Raw genomic sequence first — 23,448 nt, 5'->3', positions numbered from 1 at the left:
GCTCCATTAAATGTTGCATCCTAAATGTGCTGTTATAACCTGGAAATCAAATGTTGTCAGGGCTTCGAGAAAATCAATTTGGTACTTTCGACCCACGTTACTTTCGTCCCCGCTCTCCCCTAACCGGACGTTCCATACAATTCTGGATAACAGATTATCTGTTCATATGGTTCACATCAACAGTTACAAATTGACTTTTTATTTCACAATTCGGAGGAAAAACAATAGATTAGCAAGATACAAAATCAAATCTGGGTGAGCTTACATTGGAAAAAAATAGAATTGTGAGAAAACCCAAAAGTTTGTGTTTATTAGGGCGTATTCAATTAATATCTCACAATTATTTTCTCTTAATAGGCTTTTAGTTTATACGCACAAAATACAGAAAATATTATTTCCATTAAAATAGCCATTTTCTGTTTTGGTATTTTTTTAAATGTAGTGATATCATAGCTAAAATGTAAGCATCATACTTCAGTTTTCACATAATTACCATTTCATTATCCTAAAATCATCATTTTATTATTATGATTCCATAATTACATTATTATTATTATTATTATTAGTAGTAGTAGTAGTAGTAGTAGTAGTAGTAGTAGTAGTATCAATGATAAAAATCAATGATTAAGGATTTTCTAGGATTCTATGCCGAGCATAAATTCCAAAAAATAAAACAGCATTTATTTAAAATGTAAATGTTATGTACTATTATTAATCTACTTTTCTGTCCCTTTTGATGCACTCTTGCTGAATATCCCAAATAATTATTTCCCAAAACTAAAGAAAATTCAATTTTAAGGAGTAAATAAAATAAAAAAAATCCTTACAACATATTGAAAGTGCAATACATTTCATAAAACTGAAAACTTCAGATGTGTTTTTTCATTCATTCATTTTCTTGTTGGCTTAGTCCCTTTATTAATCCAGGGTCGCCACTGCGTAATGAACCGCCAACTTATCCAGTACATTTTTACACAGCGGATGCCCTTCCAGCCGCAACCCATTACTAGGAAACATTCTCATACACTCATTCACATACACACTACGGACAATTTAGCTTACCCAATTCACCTGTACCGCATATCTTTGAACTGTGGGGGCAACCGGAGGAAACCCACACGAACGCAGGAAGAACATGCAAACTCCACACAGAAACGCCAACTGAGCCGAGGCTCGAACCAGCGACCTTCTTGCTGTGAGGCGACAGCACTACCTACTGCGCCACTGCATCGCCCTACTTCAGATATGTGTATCTGCTAAAAGTGCTCTACAGTCAGGACGGATGAATTAAACGCTTTCTCATCATCCTCCGCCAAAGCATCTGAGAAGCGCTGAACTTTCTGACAAACTGTTTGACGGAGGGTCTCCTCGGAATGATTAATCCTAATCAGGCTGGCATGTGAGAACGAGCGTGTGCGTCCAACTCTGGCCTAATTCTGCCCAAGCTCTCATGTGATCCGTCAGATGATCGCAGTCGTTCTCCCTCTCCCTCTTTCTCTCTTTTGCCTGTTCTTCACATGTGTTTGCACTCTCGTCCCGGCGTGCCTGAAACGTAAACAGACCCGCAGTGTGGAGCAGCTCTGCCGTTAAGTGAGCAATGCATCATCTCTGCAGAAGTATGCATGACTCGCATTTGGATCGCATTATTTCACTTGTTGAAGTGGAACAGCTCACGTCTGGCCCTCATAATAGAGTCCAGCTGCGGCTGTACGGGCCAATAAGAAACAAGCAGAGCGCTTTTTGTGGAGAGCATGGCTGTCTGATCAGCTTGTTGACTCTAATAAAGTTGTCCCGATGCATTGGTGAAAGGCCGTTCATCTCTCCTCTCATTCTGCCAGTGGCTAGTGACTTGAGAAAAATTACTGGCCATAATTGTTTTTTTTATCATTTGTGGCTCTGTTTGTGCATCATTTCTTTTAAAAATAGAGTGAATCATTTAAAAAGAAAGTCTAATTGCAAGCATTATAAGCAGTGTTGCTTTCAACATTGCTTTCAACTTTAATTAGTTTGTTTATATGGCATGTGTAGCGTCAGAAAGTTCTCAGAAGGTAACATTGTTCCAACTTTTTAAAAAGGTAAATGAAGATGTATGTTATACAATGTGTCTCTAAATGCAAAGCTCCTATATTTAAAAAAAGAAAAGTACCCTTCAAGTTCTGAAAGAGGTCAAGCCTCAGACAGGTATGAAAGTGTAACTCAAAAGTAACATAACACGTTACTTTCCTTAAAAAGTAACGCAACTAGTTTTTTTTAGGGGAGTAACTGAATATTGTAATGCATTACTTTCAAAAGTAACTTTTCCCAACACTGATTATAAGTGCCATTATTTTTTTTTGACTACATTATAACTGGCCATAAATATTTTTTATTACCTTTTGTAAAACTGTATGTGCATCATTTCTGAAAATAGAATAGACCGAAAAAATAAAAATAGACAGAAGAAGCATTATAATTATTATGTATTGTTGATTATTATTTTTATTGATGTTTTTAATCATACAATAACAGTGAGTAACAGTTCAAAATGACCACTTCACCACGTAGTGATGCCACGGAAGGACTACAGAATTCATAAAGTGTTTTTAGGTGTAGCGGCAGTTTGCGACAATGGTGCCAATGACACAAAGAGATGGAATGTGAGCAGAAATATAGAAATACCCTGCTACTTGTAAATGAAGAAGAAATAACGAAACAATGCATTATATTTCCTTCATCATTAAATATATATATATTTCCTTAATAATTAAAAACTTGTTAACAAGCTTTATTATCAATGTCAACTTAAGTGCAATGAGGATTCATTTTGGAAATTAAAACTAAAATAAAATTAGAGACAACTAAAATAAAAGTACAAACATACTGTAAATTAATAAATTAATTCATAAAGTGTGTTTGTTATTTTAAAGTGAAAGAACTAAAACAGCCAATAAATAAGCTTTTTCATTTACATTTTCTTTGTTGATTATATTTAACTTTTTCATTTTAATTATTTGTTATAATATAATAAATTAATATTTAAATAGGCCTAAATAATTATTTATTTGTAGAAAATATCAGAGAAACACAGAGAAGCAGTCTGGTGCATGCTCTAAAAGGGCATGAATATTGGTTTTGATATTGAGATATTGTTACCGTATTTAATAGCAGTATTAAATACGTTATTTATATAATTACTATTACAATTATTTTACATTGCAACTGTAAAAGTACAAAAGTTTTTTTTTTAACCTTTAGCCTTTAATTTGGTTGGCAATTTTCTTTTTAATTGCTACTCTTTTTAAAAAATTTAACAAAACACTTAAACTTGCTTGGTTGCATGTTAAAGCAAACTCACAGCTTTGCAGGAATAGGGAGTTTGTGTGGGTCATTTACTGAAACATTGAACACACTTAAGCGGGGGCACGGTGACTCAGTGGTTAGCACTCTCGCCTCACAGCAATAAGGTCGCTGGTTTGAGTCCCGGTTGAGTCAGTTGGCATTTCTGTGTGGAGTTTGCATGTTCTCCCTGTGATCACATGGGTTTCCTCCAGGTAATCCGGTTTCCCCCACAGTCCAGACATGCGGTATAGGTCAACTGAATAAACTAAATTGGCCATAGTATATGAGTGTGTAATAGAGAGAGTATGAGTGTTTCCCAGTACTAAGTTGCGACTGGAAGGGCTTCCTCTAAATAAAACATATGTAGGAATAGTTGGCGGTTCATTCCGCTGTGGCGACCTCTGATAAATCAGAGACCAAGCCGAAGGAAAATGAATGAATGAATGAAAAAACTTATTATAATCTGTTTTCATGAAAAAGTCACAGTTCTCATCTCATATTACTTAGATATTTAAATAATTAAATATTTGAGAATCACAGTCAGTCATATTGCATTCTCGACTGTTGTTAGAATTAACAGCCAGCTGGTTTCATACACTCTCCAACACAGATTTTTACTCGTATTTGATCAATTGGTGAGTGTTTATTTAAGGCCCTGCCAGTAACCGTGTGTTTGCCCATGTGTGTCTCCTCTTATAGGGTGCTGTTATAACGCCAACCATGGACCACACCATCTCCATGCAGCCTGCGAACATGATGGGACCCCTCACCCAGCAGATGAACCACCTGTCTCTGGGCACCACTGGCACTGTGAGTGTGTGTTCAAGTCTGTTCACCTACTATCCAAACGCTAATTAAAAGTTTGCAAACTGATGTTGGAAAAGAAAGTAAAGCTCTGCCCAGGGGTGAGAATAAAGTACCTGGGAAATAAAATATGGATATGGTGTCAATATCATACTCAATTAAATCCATCTAGCCAAAATCACTCCTGAGCGAAATCCAATTATAAAATCCACATTGATTTGTATTTAAGTCTTTAAAATTAAAAGCAATAAGGAAAGAAAAATTAAATAGTACTTTAAATAAATGCTAGCAATGAGCGGTTTTGTTTGGTGCCTTTCACTTTATATGATACATTCACTTGAAGATTTGTATTTGTTGGCCAGTATATAGTAGATTTTTGGCTTTTAAATATAGAACAAATATACAAAGTTATTGGCCATCAGTATTAGACAACATCTTTATATTTGTGCATCTCTAATAGTTTTTTTTGTGCTTGTTTTATTTTCTCCGCATCGCGAATGCCTCCTTAGGGACTCCCCATTTCTGTGATGGTCACTTTGAACAATAGATTTTGATGGGACATTTTATGAAGAGCGAAAAATAAAAATGATTAACATTGAATAAAATAAATTAAAGTAAATGAGCAGCCACATCACTCAGCCTGCACTATTTTTTTCTGCTAATGGTTAAACAGATTACACTATGGTTTTTGGGTCATGGATCGGACCATTTTTTGGATCAGCACAAAAGGGAGGAGACAAATGTCAATTTCTTTTCAATTATACAAAAACATTACTGCAAAAAAACATTGGTTTTAGCAAACAGAACTTAGAGCCTGTCATTTTAATCAAAATAAAAAATCAGCTGAAAAAATGTATTTAATAAAATAGTATTCAGCTTAAAAATTTTATTTAATACAAAAAAAATTATCTTTGGTACTGCTGCTAATAATGCTAAATAAAGAAATCTTGTACAACAGATCATATTTATGTTCAATTAATGATTCAACAATTCACACATAAACTTTTGTTTGATTGTAGGTGTATCATTTTTGTAAACCTATTCAGTGACATAATTTTGATGGTTGTTTGTCGCCACCCATTGGTTACACAATGTAATTGCAACAACATTCACCAGCGTCAATTCCATTAAACTGTGATTTTAATCTTGAGCATAAACATCAGTGTTTAAGTCTGAACTATAAACTGTTCTCCCAGTACTTCTGTGTTGTTTAATTGTTTTTAACTAACTGAAAAAGTAAAAACTGAATCTATCTCGATCAAATGCAGATTTGTATGCAGAGCTTCGAAGGATTAATAAACACATGCAAATCATTATCATTTATCATTCATGTGGTGCGGGTTTTAACTGAGATCATGATCTTTTAATGTGTAGTTGTGCAGCTTTACACTGTAGGCATTAATGCAGGCTAAACAAACAGTGACAGAAAACATTACCTAAGACACTAACACTAACCCAAGAAAGCATTTAGGTAGGTCCCACCACAACTTTTTCCGTCATCATAATATTTTGGAAGCCGAAATGCTTTCATACGTATGATTTGAATGACACGGAAGGCAATCTCTCTGCAATTGTTATAAATGCTGGATTAACCTACAAGTTAAAAAAGGTTATTAAACTGCAGGTCGGCGAGGCAGCAGCGCAGTACAGTAGGTAGTGCTGTCGCCTCACAGCAAGAAGGTCGCTGGTTCGAACCTCGGCTCAGTTGGCGTTTCTGTGTGGAGTTTGCATGTTCTCCCTGCGTTCATGTGGGTTTCCTCCGGGTGCTCCAGTTTCCCTCACAGTCCAAAGACATGCGGTACAGGTGAATTGGGTAGGCTAAATTGTCCGTAGTGTATAAGTGTGTGTGTGAATATGTGTGTGGATGTTTCGCAGAGATGGGTTGCGGCTGGAAGGGCATCCGCTGCGTAAAGACGTGCTTGATAAGTCGGCCTTTCATTCTGCTGTGGCGACCCCGGATTAATAAAGGGACTACGCCGACAAGAAAGTGAATGTATGAAACTGCGGGTCACGTGTGTTCCGAACTGTGGGTTGTAATGTTCGAATCACGAATCAACTGTGATCTGTTACATTCCTAGTATCTTAGAATAATACACTAAAAGCTCCACTGTTTTGAGCCAATTATTAATTATTTTTGTATGTGAATGTGTTTGCATATATTTTTATTCAGTTTTCTTTATTTATTCAGTTTACCATTATTTCATTATTTATTTATTTTTGTACTGATTCAGTAATATTTTTGAATTTTATGCAGATTTTTTGATGATTTATGCACAATACAATTTATAAAGTAATATTTGCTTTTAGTGGATGTATTATATGTGTAACAAGGAGTAGTCGGAGTACAACAGAGTTGAGGATCCACGTGCACTTTATATAGAGAATAGTCAGACAGGCAATGGTCAAACAGGTACAAACTGGAGTATGAGGGCAATCCAAGAGTGTAGTCAGAAACAGGCCAATGGTCAGGACAGGCGTCAAAGAATTAAAAATGGTAAACAAGACAAGGATCAAAACAAGGCAGAAAAAACAAGGAAAAACTCTTTGTAATGTTCATGGGAACAACAAGACTCAGCAATGTGTATGTCAAAGTGAGGTGTATAAATAGACCTGCTCTTTAGTCCTTAGGAGCATCAGCTTTGTGTGTAATCAGGGAGAGAACTGGAACTGGTGTGTGAGGTGCGTGATGGGATCTGTAGTTCATATCAGTGGCAGATGTGTAGTTCTTCCAGCAATCTGCAACTGCTACAGTAGATCGCTGGTGATCATAAAAATATGAGAGCCCTATTGTAGATTTGCTAGCAATAATAATTAGATTTGCATAATGTAAACCTTAAGCATCCACAGAAAGATAATTGTGCAACTGAAAATGCCTGTGCTCTTCAAAACACTCAGTAAGCGCTTCCTCAATAGTCTGAGCATTTAAAAACACTGTTCACTTTACTTTTTGCATAAACACACACTCAGCATCTTGCTACGCTGCTGCCATATAACAAAAATGAGCTTCCATTGACAAAAACAGAAAAAAATAAGTATAAGTTATGAAGTTTTTTATTTTATTTTATCTGTTTTTAGCTTCTGTACTCTCTAAATCATCAATCATTCTGCATAAATCTGCAGATATTTTTTATTCGATGCAAAAACAACTCAATAAATTAAGATTCTGCAGATTGTGTCTAGCCATAGTAATGACCATTAAATTATTATTTTCAGTGTTATCGTAATCATTATATCTATTATTACATTATCATAAGAATAAAAATCATTGCAGGCCGATAAATGATGTATTATTTTTATGGTTGATACATGCTGCTGGCCATGAGGGTTTTGAACCCTTCTTTGTGCCTCCAATGTCAGTAAACAGAAAACTTCTACTAATTATCTTTACATAAACAGACTTGGCCCGGACATTAAATCGTGTACGGTGTCATTACTGCTCATTATTGCTTCTCAGTTTCCAACAAGAACAAGGCAGGATGCAATGGTGCTCAGCTGTTTTCCCTTCATGACACTGCAATTTCATCTCGGTTTATGTTTGAATAACTTTAAAGGGGACCTATTATGCAAAAGTCACATTTATAATTTTAAATTTTAAATACAGGTGTGTGGCATCAGTCTGAGAATTTAGCCAGCCTCTAATGGTAAAAATCTAATAATTCTCCTTTTATAATTACAATTAATAAAAACAGTCCTCAGAAACAATTTGATTGACATTCTCCCTTTGTGCATGTCATCAGAGTAATAAAGTCCCACCCATTAATGACGATCTCTCCCTCATTAGCCTAAACAAGTGTGAGAAACAGCCGTTCGCCATTCACATCATACCTGCTGAAGATAATGTCAGTGACTAAGAGGCATTGTATATGTGGAGTTTTAGGATGCACAAATGAACACTTTAATCTTCATAGACTACATTCTTCTGAGCCACATCTTTTGACATTTTCAGCTTTTCACAGGGAATGTTAGTCCTATTTTGAATACTGGTACTAAATGTTTGCGCAGTATATATTATCAATTTATTACCTGGTAACTACTTTTTAACCCTTTATAGACACTGATTGAAATATGCATAAAAAACATGAATATTACTATTTACAATATTTTTTTAGCATTTATGTCTTTAAAAAATTAGATTGTAATCAGTGTCAATGAAGTTACCATCTATGAATTTCCCATATACAGTTGAAATCAGAATTATTCCCCCCCTTTTTTTAAATATTTCCCAAATGATGTTTAACAGAGCAATACATTTTCACTTAGTCTTATTTGTTTTATTTCGGCTAGAATAAAATCAGTTTTTAATTTTTTAAAAAAAATTTAAGGTAAAAATTATTAGCCCCTTTAAGCAAAATTTATTTGATAGTCTACAGAACAAACCATCGTTATACAATAACTTGCCTAATTACCCTAACCTGCCTAGTTAACCTACTGTAATTAACCTAGTTAAGCCTTTAAAAATCACTTTAAGCTGTATAGAAGTGTCTTGAAAACTATCTAAAATATTATTTACTGTCCTCATGGCAAAGATAAAATAAATCAGTTATTAGAGATGAGTTATTAAAACTATTATGTTTAGAAATATGTTGAAAAATCTTTTCTCTATTAAACAGATGGTGGTGGAAAAATAAACAGAGGGGCTAATAATTCAGGGGGGTAATAATTCTGACTTTAACTGTATGTTTTTTCACCTGATTATAGATTAACCGACCTAATCTGTGATAAATGTTATTAGTGCAGACTTAGTGCAGACTTAAGTTTGGTCTGTTTTTAAAGTTGACACTTGACTAATTATGCAGATGTTTGTGATATTTTAAATAAAGTTCTAGATTTTTTTAATATTAAATGTATTTTATGAAATATACATGTACATATTTTTAACTCTAAACCTACAAAAATGTGAAAGTTAGGTTTTAAATGTGGTGTTGATAATTGAAAATTTTACTTTTTTTTTCTGATGTCTTTAGGGTGCAGTACCAACAATCCCACTAAATTCAATTACATTACAATTTCTTTCTGAATGTGACCTATCTTTCGACTATAAACAACAAAACTGCGACAATTATTCGTGACCATTTAACATTTATTTGTTTTAAAGAGTTATAACACATTTTTTGTGCAGTGTTTTGAGCTGAAACTACGCACACACACACAGGGGAAATCAGAGACTTATTTTACATCTTGTTAAAAAAAGGGGCATATTAATTAGGTCCCCTTAAATAATAAGTCTCTCTGTTTAAAGTGCTACATTTTGATGTTAAACCTGTCAAAGCTGTACAGTATGTCTGAAATTAGATGACACCACAACAATAAGTGTGATCTCCGCTGTCGTATATATTTTATGAACAGTCCATGCATACAGTAAAACTGCCAGCCAATGTGAATTGGTCCATATTAATGCACAGTCCATGTGATTTTTGTCCTGTGTGTTTTAATTTTGTTTCCAGTACATGACTGCGGCTGCTGCTCCTATGCAGGGGACCTATATTCCCCAGTACACTGCGGTGCCTGCCTCTGCTGTCTCAGTGGAGGTGAGTTTCTGGGTGACTGCAAATCCATTCACTGCTCCAGCTGATTAGACCAGCTCTGCTAATTGAAAACGTAGAGATCACTTGCCTCGGGGCACAAAATCCACCCACAACTTCCTTAGTGCCTTTTTTATTCACAGCTTTACGAGGTCTGGAGCTCAATCTGGCCCAAGAGCTAAACGCAGCTCTTTTTGGTTGAGGTTAAATAGTATTTCAGTTTTGTGTGTGTGTGTGTGTGTGTGTGTGTGTGTGTGTGTGTGTGTGTGTGTGTGTGTGTGTGTGTGTGTGTGTGTGTGTGTGTGTGTGTGTGTGTGTGTGCGTGTGTGTGTGTGTGTGTGTGTGTGTCTGTGTGTCTGTGTGTGTGTGTGTGTGTGTGTGTGTGTGTGTGTGTGTGTGTGTGTGTGTGTGTGTGTTAGGACGTCCTGTAATTCAGACATCATGTTGTTGCAGGGAGTGGTGACGGATGCTTCTCCACAGAGCGTTCCAGCCTCGTCACAGGACGCCAGCGGGCAGCAACAGGCTCTGGGTGTGGAAAACACCAGCGATCACGCGCCCACCTACTCTTTTCAGCCCGCCAAGTGAGTTTGACTGACACTGCACACTGATGAGATGAATAGCGGACATGCATATAGGTGTCGTTGCAGGAGTACAACATTTTATAGCATTGCATTTTGGTTGTCGATAGATAAAACATAGCAGTAGATTTATTATGATTATTATTATGAAATGATGATAATGCTATTATTATAAAATAATAATAGAAATGCTCATTGCATGGCTTTCAAAATTCTGTGAAATAAATGTTGTATATTTTAATTCAATAATATTTTTATTATTGGTACTAAACATTTGTCCAGTAGGTTTTCAATTTATTACCTTGTAACCACTTTTTAACCCTTTATATGACACTCATTGAAATACTTATTAAAATAACGTGTTACTATTTACAAGACTTTTCACTTCAGCATTTGTCTTTAAAAATTATATTGTAATCAGTGTGAGTGAAGTGACCATGTATTTGTTTGTTGCCCAATTAAAGGTTAAGCAAAATTAAAATTTCAACTTAATCCGTGATAAATCTTGAATGCTTAAGACTTGAGACTTAAGTTTGGTCTCTTTTTTTAATGATGACACTTGGCAAATTATGCAGGTTTTAAGTGATATTTTAAATAAAGTTATAGAATAATTTTTATTATGAAATTTATGAAATGCATATTTTTAACTCTAAATCTGCAAAAATATGAAAGTTATGTTTCAAATTTAAGGTTAATAATTGAAAATTTGGCTTTTGTTCTGATGTCTTTAGTAGGCAATTACAAAAAGCGCTAGCAAATTGAGAAAAGATCTTCTTCAGTTTGACAGCACATGACCGGCAAATCCTCACAACACGAATACATTTTTAAAAATGTGCTGCATTTCTCACAATGCAAACATTTTACGAAAACGTGCTGCATTTTCTCACAACACAACAGAAATTTTTCAAATTATCCTAAAACATGACCGACTGTGATAATTAGGTTATGGTTATTTAGGCTAATACATACTAAAGGCACAACACATAACAAATAAAAAGCTCACCTTTCAAAGATGACCTACAAGTTCTTTGAACAATAGTCACAGCACAGCAGTGTTTTTGGGTCCACTTGAAACATTTCCGTTGTGTTCTGATGTTTTTGTGTTGTGAGAAAATGCATCGCGTTTTATTCATTGTTTGCGCTGTGAGAAAATGCAGTACATTTTTTTAAAATGTGTTTGGGTTGTGAGGATTTGCAGCACGTGTGCTGTCAAACAGATGAAGATCTTTTTCAATTTGCTGGCATTTTTTTTAATTGTTTAATAAATTGTATATATAAATAAATAAAAATTTATAAAAAAAAATTGTTTTCTTAAATTGCAGCAAGTTAAGCTCTCTCGGCATAAAAGCCACAAAACTCAATCTGTGATAAATGTTGAATGCTTTGTAGTGCAGACTTAAGTTTGGTCTCCTTTTAAAGATAACACTTGGCTGATTATGCAGGGGTTTATATGATTTCTTAAATAAAGTTACAGAATATGTTTTTTAATATGAAATTTTTTGATATACATATTTTTAACTCTGAACCTGCAAAAAATATGATCGTTATGTTTCAATTTTGAGGTTGATAATAAGCTTTTGTTTTGATGTCTTTAGTACGGAGCTTAACGTGCTACAATTTTAGAAAACTGCAATCACAAAAAATGCCAGCAAATTAAGAAAAGATCTTCATCAGTTTGACAGCAAATGTGCTGCAAATTCTTACAGCACAAACCCATTTTTTAAAAAACGCGCTGCATTTTCACACAATGCAAACAATTAATAAACGTACTGCATTTTCTCACAATGCAAACATTTTACAAAAATGTGCTGCATTATTTCACAACACAACAGAAATGATCAAGGAGACCATAAAACATGACGGACCCGGCTATTTAGGTTATGGCTGTTTAGGCTTATAAATGCTAAAGACTAGGGCATCGGAATATTATTTTTATTACTAAAAATAAAGAAACAAAAAGCTCACCTTTCAAAGATCACCTACAACTTCACTGAGCAATAGTTGCAGCACAGGGTTTTTGGGTCTGTTGTGTTTTTTTTTTTTTTTTTTCTTTTTGTGTTGTGAGAAAATGCAGCGTTTCTGTAAATTGTTTGCATTGCGAGAAAATGCAGCGAATTTCATCAATTTGTTTACGTGGTGAGAAACTGCAGTGCATTTTTTATGTGTATACATTGTGAGGATTTTCAGCATGTGATCTTTACTTAATTTGCTGGTGTTTTTTGTAATTGCTTGTGTTTTCTTAAATTGCAGCACATTAAGCTCTCTCGACCACTGTACTTTAGTGTGCAGTACCAACGATTCCACTAAATTCAATTAAATTAACCATTTTTTTTTCTCCCAATGTGGCCTAGAGTATATTTCAACTATGAACAACAAAACTGCAACAATTATTCATGACCATTTAACCTTTCATATGTTTTCATTTATTCCAAAATCTATTTTTATTGAAAACAACTTATTGTCTAGGTTTCTATAGCATGATTCCTGAAATGGTTGCTATTTTATTAAATGATTTCTAAAACATTATCATTATGCGTGTTGCCATGTTATATTGTACATTACCACATCATTGCATTGACTAGAATATATTTTTTATGACAAAGTTGTACTGCAGTACAGGCTAAATCCATGGCATACCTGCAGCCTTCTATTTGGCTCAACAAAAGCAGTAGTTATTGAGCCATCAGGGCTCCAGTAAGTGATCATACAGAAGTGAACCTTGTAAGTTTTACTTTCTGCTTTTGAAACTCTAGATAACCAGAGGAGGAGCGGGGTGCTGAGGTGACTGCGTTGCCTTGAGACTGGGGGACTGCAACGAGGGAACATTGAAGACAGAGCGCAAGAGATAGGAAAACACGTTTGTGTCTACTTTTGCACAAGCATCTAAAAAACAACAACAAACAAACAATTTATTTAACACCTGGCCCACAGCGGAGGACCTTTGGAGAAACTCACAACCAGATGGGAAACCAGATGAGAAATGCAGTCTGGGCTACCCTGATGAAAAAAAAACTTTACCTTCATGAAGTGAACGAATTCAAACAAGTACAAGTTTTCCTATTCTTTTTTTTTTTTTTGAATGTGCAGGTAGGTTTTCAGAAACAGTGGGTTTTTCTATTAGACGAGGAAGCACGTTCTTGTAAAACAATGAGAGAAGGAGCAAAAGAAGTCTTCCTCGGAATTCTAAGCTACTATTACTTTTCTTTTTTTATGAGTTAGATTTTAGTTTTCTAGAGAATATCAATGTTTTTTCATCTTTGTTGCCTTAATTTCGAAAAACATCTAAGACTTTTTTCCTGTTTGAACTGAACAGACTGACGAATGCAGTGAAAATGACCTGACACAGAAAGGAAAATTACTTGTATAAAGCATAGAGAGAGAGAGAGAAAGAGAGAACGGTCTCCTTGAGACGTTTTAAATTATCAGTGGTGACTTTGTGTTTAAATGAGGGGACAAAAAAATATTGTGGTCATGATGATGATGGTGATGATTAAAGAGAGTTGCATTTTTTTAGAAACAGAGGAAAAAAAAAGTTAATCCACTGCATCATGGGAAATGCAGTTTATTGTGTAGTGCAGATCATTTTTAATGGCATTATTGTTTTTATCTGCAATATTTTTTATGAGCTTTAAGGTGTTTTTAGCCTGCTTTGCTTGTTTCATTGCGGAAAAACTAAAAAAAAAAAAAAACTAAAACAGTCAAAAAAAATGGCAGTGCAAATCTACATAGATTAAAAAAGCTTATGGATTAAATCAAGACAAAAAAAGCAAATGTGTGCAAAAAGCAATAGTAATAGGAAATTGTTGACAATTTCTTTAGTCTTTCTTAGCTGTGGATCAAATGCAGCCCATGGATGGCATATTTTATACCAAAGATGAAGAAACCCCCCTCAAGACAGTGGAGTGGATAGATTTTTTTTTTTCTTTCTGATTTTTTTCTATTTGAGATTATTTGTTTTCTTTTGGCGTAGTAGTAGTTTGGTTTCAGAGGTATCTGTTTGACCTTGACGGCCAGATTAGTACCTGACGGTTTAAACTTCCTTCCACTGTTGCAGAGTCTATGTCAATTGTTGAGAGGCAGAAAAGCACCATCGCTGATTGTCATGAGTGTGATTTTTGTCCAGCAGAGGGCGGCAGAGAACGGCTGAACCATCAATCATCCTCCGTCTGCCCGGCTCAATGAACTATACCTCTTTCGCTGCACCTTCTCGGTCGCCGACTCACGGTCGGTCACTACTAAACACGTCCGTTCAGTTCCAGCTTTCTCTCAGAGAAGGCCGTTTTACCGTCATTTCAACTCAACAGGAAGGAAGCACTCACTAGTGTGTGTATTTAAACTCTGTGTACAGATCACTACCTCATCGAAAGCAATTTTACCATGAGGAAACACAGGAGTTTGTGTTGCAGGTCATGAAACACAAGCTTTGCTTCAGGGGCACTGAAAAACGTTAGCAATTAGCAGCATTAGCGTAATATGTTGTTGTTCTGAGCACCTCCGTCCTTCTCTGTTTTTGCAGTCACGTCGATTGAAACGCCTCATATTATATGCAAGGTTTCTTTAATCAACCAGATGCCATAGGAAATCTCTTGTGAACATTACTTGAAAAACAACGGCTCTGTCCCAACACCCCTTTGGGTTGTTTTCGAGTCCACGTTTTGATGACACAATGCTAGTTAGTAATCCATAGTAATTGTAAAAATGACCATTGCATGACTGGGACAGAGCCTCTAAGGTGCCCCGTCATCATGGGATTCGGCGGTTGCTCAGGTGCCTTGACAGCTGGGAAATAGGGTGCAGAATATCTTGTCTAACATTTCGACCTTACATATTTGAAATCTGCTTTCGTTTTATCAAACTACCCATTTCAGAAACTAGCAAACACGTGTAGAAAGAGGAAAAATCTCAAATATTAAATGGATATGTTATCCAAAAAAGATTTTATTGTCATCAAAGTTGTTTCACAATCTGTATGACTTACTGATTCTCAGTGATCTCAGCTATCCATCTTAGTATGTCCACAAGAATACCTGAATGGTCTATTATTTTCAGTTAAAAGTGGAGATGCTTGTATATTGCACATCACGGGACAAAGAGAAAGCTAAATAGAATTATAAAGGAACTAAAAAGTTTAAAAAGAGCTACAAACATGATGAGACCTGTGGTTTAGTAGAGATAATATAAGAGTTCAGTGATTTAAAACAAAAAAGCTGATGTTTATTTAATGCCACCCGCATTTCATTCTGTCTGCATCAACATTCTGAACTTTTACAGAGATATGTTTTTATTTTACAGAGATATGTTTGGTTATTCTATTCTATTATGCACTGTAAAACCCCAAAAATTAAAGTATCTCAAACCATTTGAGGAAATCAATTGCAACAAACCATTAAAGTTTAAAAACTAATCCTAATGAGTAGTGTGAACTTACTCCATTTGAGGAAATGAAGCAATTTGAGCACAGGAAACCCCAATAAATGAAGAGAACTCAAACCAACTGAGTACTGTAAAACTCAATAAGTTAAGCCAACTCAAACCTTTTGAGGAAACCGATTGCAACAAACCATTTGAGTTCAAAAACTAATCTATATGAGTACTGTGAACTTACTCCATTTAAGTTGAAGTAATGAGGTATTTAATTAACTCTTTTTCTTAACACTGAGTTCAAAACTCATTTCAAATGAGTAGAATTAACTTTCAGTCAATTTTGAGTCCACTCTACAATCCTTTCTTTTGATTTGACTGTTGGGTTTTACAGTGTATCATTATGTGCTCTCTACAGCTAACTAGGGGTGTGTGATATTGGCACAAAAATTTTACATTTTTATAACAAAGTTTTGTTCTGTTTTCAGCTGGTACCTTAGTTTAGTCTAATCATTGATAAATTATTTTGTTCAAACTATTTTCAATGGTAAAACAACCCAAAAAAACGTGACCCTAGAACCTAAAACCACAAGTCAAAAGTGTAAATTTGGAAATTGAGATATATGCATCAACTGAATAAATAAATAAACTTTCCATTAATGTATACTTGGTTTGATAAGGACAATATATGACAGAGACACAACTATTTGAATATATGTAATCTGTGAGTTTAAAAAATGAATAATAAATACAGAGAGAATTGCCTTTAAATTTTTCTAAAGTGCTTAGCAATGCACGTTACTAATCAAAAATTGACTTTTGATATATTTACTATAAATATTAACTAAATTTTGCAGTAGTGTGTGTGTGAGTGAATGAGTGAGTATGGATGTTTCCCAGTACTGCGTTGCAGCTGGAAGGGCATCCGCTGCGAAAAACGTATGCTAGATAATTTGGCGGTTCATTCCGCTGTGGCGGACCCCTAGTGAATAAAGGAACTAAGTCGAAGGAAAATGAATAAACATTTGAAAGACACAGCTATTTGAATATCTGCAACATGTGAGTTAAAAAATACAGAGAAAATTGCCTTTAAATATGTCTAAAGTGCTTTGCAATGCACATTTCTCATCAAAAATTGAGTTTTGGTATATTTGCAGTAGGAAATTTACTAAATACCTTCAAGGTACACAATCTTTGTTTATATTGCAGTGGTATTTGGAATAAAACAAGCAAAAACATTGGACTTTTGCCAAAAAAATATAGCCCTATAACATAAGATGGTATTGTGGACAAATGTAAGTCACTCAGTATTAACTTTTTTGTTGGACTGAGTATAAAATCAATATCACATTTGCAATCATGCTCACATGCTGGAAATGGCACTCTTGTTTGTGGGATATTATTGAACTATATAATGTCTTATATAAAACAAAAACCCATACAGGGCGTTCATAACTTGAATTATAGGCTCATTCTTCATTCTAATAGTATTAATCAGGCAGTGAACGCTTTTGGACTTTATTAGACTTTGTTTTTTTTTTGTTTTACGCAAAGGGAGTGACATTCTCGATAATGTCAGCTCGCAAATCGTTAAAACAACAATTATTATATTATTGCAGACCATGAATTTCACACACACCCCTAGAAACAACCGACATATCAATATGCTGGTTTATTTCTTCACAATAAGACAGGAAATTAAAAGAATTGAGAATGTAAAAATGCGACAGGATGACTGACAGGATGAAAAATTAAAGTCAGAACATTATTTTCTGGTGGGTGTTCATCTTATTTCACGTTTAGCAGAGAGAAAGTCATACAGGTTTGGAATGACAAAATTGTTCACATTTATTTTGGATGAACTATCCATTTAATACAGCAACAAGGCTGCTGTCCTTTATTTACCTTGAATTACGCGTGATTTGAACGCGGCCAGATCTATTAAGACGTCAGTAAAGAGTTTCCACGCACATGCTGAATTATAGACTGGAATCATGGCCGCTCATAAATAGGTTTTACAGTCGGGGTAATTAGAGTTGTCGAGGTGCTCTGGGAATACATTATTCTGTCATTAAAGAGAGACTTTTGAAAAGATCTTTTGAAAGTCATCATAAACGCTTCAGTCTGTTTTTATTCTCTACGTAATGAGCTCAATTAGCCACTAGGGGACAGTATTAAAGCAAAGTTGGTGTACTTTATCCTCTGTGATGACCATAACAGTGAGCTGAGAAAAGTTCACACTGTGGATTAAAGCGATGCCAAGTTCATGATGACTGCTACAATAAGGACATGAAGCTAGCTTTTCATTTTCAAAACAAAAAGATACAAAATAAGGAAAAAAAAGTCACTGTGTTTTTGTGTTTATCCACTGTCTTTTTGGAGAGTTCTTTTTATCATGTGCTCGCTGCTATCAAGCATTCAGTATTTAAGTGGTCTGGGCCTTGGGGACGGAAAGGAAGTCTCTTCATGAAAGAGTGAATAATTGTGTGGGATGAAGCTGAAGGTTTGAATGGAGTTTTCTCATCCCAGCTGTAATTTAGTAAGCTAAAAACACTTTTTTCCATCCACTCGAAGGCATAGAAACCCTTTGCTCCATTCATTGGCTGTGAGGTCCAAGCCATGCATTATATCTGTGCATCTGATTGGCTGTCGCAGTTGGGGTCATTGAATGGCCGATGTTCATTCGCTGGATGGACTGTTATGAAACAGCGCAACTACGTTCAACCAAATTCAACACAAACAGCAAAACCTCAATTAGACACTAACGTACTGGCAGATGAAATAGAGAAATATTTATGGAAATGTTTTTTTTTTGTACAGGTGTTGTTGAACTATGAACGCGGAACAGTTTTACGATGCTAACGACGATTTTTAATTTCGTTTTGAGTTGCTTCACTTTCTTGCCTCCCATGTGCTCGAGCTGTGATCCTGAGAGTGTCTGTAGACCAGTGGATGTTAGGTTTAAACTTGTTCATTTTTTATTTTTGTTTCTTTTGATGAAGCTTTCAATAAAAAAAATCTACAAAATCACACTGTTTTGACTTGTGCTCCAGCTTTTCTTTGTGAGGTTTCATTTACTGTTCATTTTCCTCACCGTTCAGGGATGACTTTTGTATTCAGTACAGCATTAAATACGATTTTATTAGCTAAAATTGTGCTCGTTCGTCACTTTGAGAGACAAGAAATAGATAACGTCTATAACATGATAATTACGCGTCAATAACGTTACATTTATGTACAGTAATACTGTACATTTGACTGCAGTTTCTTTGGTAAAATGAACAATTCGAAGAAGTAGGACGTCAACAGCTTTTGTTCCTTTTCACAAGATAATTGACGAATCGAGGATTGTTTTCATGCAGTTACTAATAAGTACCATAAAACATCTTGATGTCAATAATTTGTGATGAAATATCAAATCTATCTACAGCAGAGAAAATAAAAATTGAACACGTCATGTTTTTTTTTTCCTGGGAATCATTTCTAAAGGAGCTGCTAACATGGAATTGAACCAGATTGTGGTAAAAACCCAAATAATACAAACATAAAAATAAAACAAACCAAAAATGAGTTATATGTACTGTAATAACGATCAAATGACACAAGGAAAAAGTACTGATCTACTGAAACGTATTTAGTAATTTATATAAAAGGCTTTTGGTGAGGGCAGCTTAAAGATGACTCTCAAATAGAGAATGAAGTCACATGAATTGCTCAGATGTGAGTTTTTCACAGGCTTTAACAGTAACAGTTTACCAAATGTAAAAATATTGATGGTTCTGTGTGTCTCGTCTGTCAAATCTGATCTTTTCGTTGTCCTGCTGAAATGTCCACCCTGGTTTCATCTTCATCATCCTGCTAATGTAGATGTTGGACTGAAGCAGCTTATATTCCTTTACAATAAACAGGGTTGCTGAATAAATTTTAAGAGATTTCAGCTGCTATCTAGGCTTTCACTGCCTTTCTACACCTCCCTTCATGTGTTCAATACCTGTACCCTGTGTCGTTTCCTTTTATTATGCATAACTTAATTTGTAAACTAATTAAGTAACTAATTAACTAATTGGTTTTGTTTTCTTAGCATATATGGATTTCTTTGGTTTTTACCAACGTCTGGTGAACATTTCAAGTCATCGACGCCTTTCGAAATATGTTTTCTGAGAAAAATGGTGACGTGTTCAATACTTACTTATTTTCACCTTCTGTATCTCCATATGGATAACTTTTCTGACTTGGTCAGTTTTTGTCTGTTGTACTTGTTATGCAGAATATTTGAGTTTGTTGAAGTCCGCTCCCACAAAAGAGATAAAAACAAAGTAAAATCAAGGTAAAACTGCATGGTAGCAGTATACTTTTCTGTTACATTTGCTTGTGAAAACTATTGGTTGGGTTTAAATCAGTGACTCACTTAGTTATCTGACGAGCTCTGCTTAAATAATTTAAAAAAACTTTCAGGGAAAAATTTGTGTCACTTTGTTATATACAGATATATACAGTACTGCAATTTGTCACCCGCAGTCACGCGTTTTACTGCAGCCGTAAAGGCCGCCTTTTCATAAAAAAATAAAAATCTGTGCTTTACGCGATAGCCACCAGGTGGCGCAAGGAACAACTGCTTTTCCATTGACTTAGTTGTCATGCGTGAACAGCATTTGTGTGAGAGAGCACTTGATTCAGCTCTCTTGATGCCTCACGGCTGGGTTTCTTTATTTTAGAGATAATTTATACATAATTGTATTCACATATGAATACAACAGAACTACATAAAACTTTACAATGTACGTGTACACTTTTAAGGGGCTTAACACAATTTCACAGATCTAGATAAAATAGTTTAAGTGATATTGACATTTTTAAAAGATACACAAATACTGGATACAATAAAAACATTAAATAAACCAAAATAAAACAAACAAAAGCTATGACGATTTAGGAATATACAGTATGATATATTTTGAACTTTAATTTTACAAAGGCCTATCTGAAAAAAAGATTTGAGATATTTTCTAAAAACAGTAAACGGAGTTTATTATAATATATAAACACATTCACAAAACTATATTTTTGTAATTATTTAAAGGTATTAAAGATTTTAAAAAAGAAGAAAAAACACTATGAAACTTGGTTATTGTTTAGCTTGAACAGTCTAAATTAAATTTCTAAAATAAAATATTCCAAATATATGCATTAGAGTGACATTAAATAATGCACACTAAACACAACTGAAAATGTCCTGCAGTAGATTACATCGAGTAATGTAGTGTTTAACCATGTTTGAATGTTAAGTTTTACTCAACAACAAAAAAGCGACAGTTTGAGGAGCTGTAAATATACAAACATCCACACAGAAGCTCGTAGTGTCTTGGAGTGGCATTAGACTTGACAGCAGCACAATGAGCATACAGTGTGGTGTCAGAGTAGAAGAGGACAGAGCAATGGAAAGAATGAGAGCGTTCTGACCCCTGGCCTTCTCTAACTCTCCTCCACCCACTGATCGATAGAGAGACTGTTCACACACACAACACTGTGTTTCAGCCTCATGTTGACCTTTAACCCTCGCCATCCTCCTCACGCCTTACATTACTCATTTTCATAGCTCGCTTTTGCTGCGGCTGCAGGAGAAGATGAGGAAAGAAGATTGTATGCATGTACATTGTGCAAAGATTGCAAAGAAAATGAACCTTATTTTAACTGCTTCTAATAGCTCAGATTGCTTAAATTAAGTTGAGACATGGTTAACATATTTTAAAATAAAAGTAACCAAATGTTTATTGGTCTTATCTTTTTTACAGTGTACATATGCAAGTTTTTAGATTGCTGGATCCATTTTGTGACTGTTTTAGGGAAGGCTGGGTTTAGGGAAGGCGATGGGCAGGCCAAGCGGTGCGTTTGAAAACATTATCGATTGGGTTTAGGGAAGGGGTGGGTGGGTAAATCAGTGCTTTTTAAAACACTTGGTTGGGTTTAGGGAAGGCATGGGTGGGTCAATCGGTGCGTTTGAAAACACTATCGGTTGGGTTTAGAGAAGGGGGGGGGGTCAATCGGTGCATTTGAAAACACTATTGGTTGGGTTTAGAGAAGGGGTGGGTGGGTCAATTGGTGCTTTTAAAAACACTGCCGGTTGGGTTTAGGGAAGGGGGTTATTGGGCCAATTATTGCTTTTAAAAACACTCAGTTGAGTTTAGGAAAGTGGGTGATAAGGTAAAGTTGTGCTTTTAAAAACACTATCGGTTGGGTATTAGAGAAGGGAGTGGGTGGGGGTATTGGTCGGTCAGTCAGTCAGTTAGGGATGCAATGGTTATAGATTTTAGTTGTAGGATTATAGTCTGAGGAATAATCATGGTCGTGGTTATCATGATTGTTATGCATTCATTAATTTCAAAACACTACTAGATCAGAAAATATAAAAAAAAAACTTTAAAATAAGTGATTTTCTTTTTACATTTAAACATAAGTAATAATTTTACTCTAAAAATAAATGACAGAACAATGATTGAATAAATAAAAGTAAGAATAAATAAAAATGGTATTTGTCTGATGCAGGGCTTAAAATTAACTTTCAGTAGTTATCTAAATAGAATAATAATAAATAGGAAACTTAATAAATAACGGACAAAAGAAATGAAGAAAAGTCTCATTTTATCTCTTTAAAAGTTTTGGTTTCGGTTTGTGCCATTTTAAATGGACAGTCTCGTTATACGCCGACATTTTTCTGTGTTTGTGGAAAAAAGCAGGCTGCCCAATACATGAGCAGGGCAGAGCAGCATTCTCGCGATAAGAACCTGTGCAATTGTTCTTTGTCATGAGCCACAGTTTCAATATAAACCTAAAGTAAAGGTGAGCTTCTTTGGCGATGATGTATACAGTGTTAGATTTTACATTTAGAGGCAATTTGCGCTGAACACGCAGTGAATGTAACGCATCGAGATTCAGCCCATTAAACAGCGTAAACCCTCCAAGCCTGTCAGCGCTATCTCCGAAATCTCTTGACTGATCTCGGCTGGCGGAACAACATTTATCTCATGATCGCTCTTGTCGGTGCCATTATTGTAGGTTTGCAACCCTGTGTACTTTTGCAAACCTGCGTCTTCCTCTAACCTCAGCCACTTGCATTTTCTGTGGTCAAAAAAGCTCCCTGTCATCTTAACTAGGTCCGCCTGGAAAGTATGAGCATGTTGCATCGTGTGCACGTTCCTCCACTGGAAATAACAAATTTGCCTTAGTTAATAGCCCCAGTCATAATTAATCCAGTGTGTGTGATTATCAGTCTCTGTGTACAAGCTCGGAACCTCAAACTAGAGCACAGTTGGCATAACTTTGTTTAGTTGCTGCAGTTTTGTTCCATGCAGAAAATTGGTGGTGAGAAGCCTTTACGATTCATTAACTATGACAAATTAAAGCACGGTTAATAGTGAAACTGGTTAATCGTTGCATCCTTACAGTCAGTCAGTCAGTCAACAGCAGCCTCTGGTGAATTTACATGAGAAGAGCAGGTGCGAATGGCACTCGCGAGAGAAATTTAAAATCTGAAAAGTCGTACACAGCAGACTCTGGTGGATTCCAAAAGAAAAAAAAAATGCTAAAACGCGTACCTCCTGGGACTTATTTCACGCTGTCCAGAAATGTATGCAGGGGTACGTGTCTATAAAGAACCTGGGTTGACTTTACATTGTGGTCACAGCTGCTTTCTGTAAACATATATATTTTTTACTTATATTTTTTCAAATTCTTAACATTGGGTAACTACAGTAATCAACTTTTTAAAAAAAAATCCTTTTTTTTACTAAGAGCTTAATGCACTGCAATTTAAGAAAGCACATGCAATTACAAAAAACACCAGCAAATAAAGAAACAATCTTCATCAA

At 35.2% G+C, this 23,448-nt stretch overlaps 1 protein-coding gene across 13 annotated transcripts in view; it reads left to right on the top strand.

Annotated features, from left to right (window-relative positions):
- The window catches only part of rbms3 (RNA binding motif, single stranded interacting protein), a 264,037-nt gene extending 245,424 nt beyond the window's left edge, over positions 1-18,613 (top strand). For 12 of the 13 annotated variants that reach the window (XM_009292543.4, XM_009292541.4, XM_009292542.4 and 9 more), the window contains 4 exons: positions 4,018-4,128; positions 9,567-9,650; positions 10,098-10,225; positions 12,976-18,613. In XM_009292543.4, coding sequence (XP_009290818.1) covers positions 4,018-4,128; positions 9,567-9,650; positions 10,098-10,225; positions 12,976-12,979 — 327 coding nt within the window. In that variant the 3' untranslated portion in view covers positions 12,980-18,613. Of the gene's footprint in view, positions 1-4,017; positions 4,129-9,566; positions 9,651-10,097; positions 10,230-12,975 lie in introns of those variants that run through there. The other variant, XM_009292545.4, reaches the window with a different exon arrangement.
- The last annotated feature ends 4,835 nt before the right edge of the window (positions 18,614-23,448 follow it).

The sequence above is a fragment of the Danio rerio genome, chromosome 16 (assembly GCF_049306965.1).
Source record: "Danio rerio strain Tuebingen ecotype United States chromosome 16, GRCz12tu, whole genome shotgun sequence".
Classification (NCBI taxonomy): domain Eukaryota; kingdom Metazoa; phylum Chordata; class Actinopteri; order Cypriniformes; family Danionidae; genus Danio; species Danio rerio.
The sequence above is the reverse complement of the archived record's forward strand: the minus strand, read 5'-3'. Positions and strand labels throughout refer to the sequence as shown.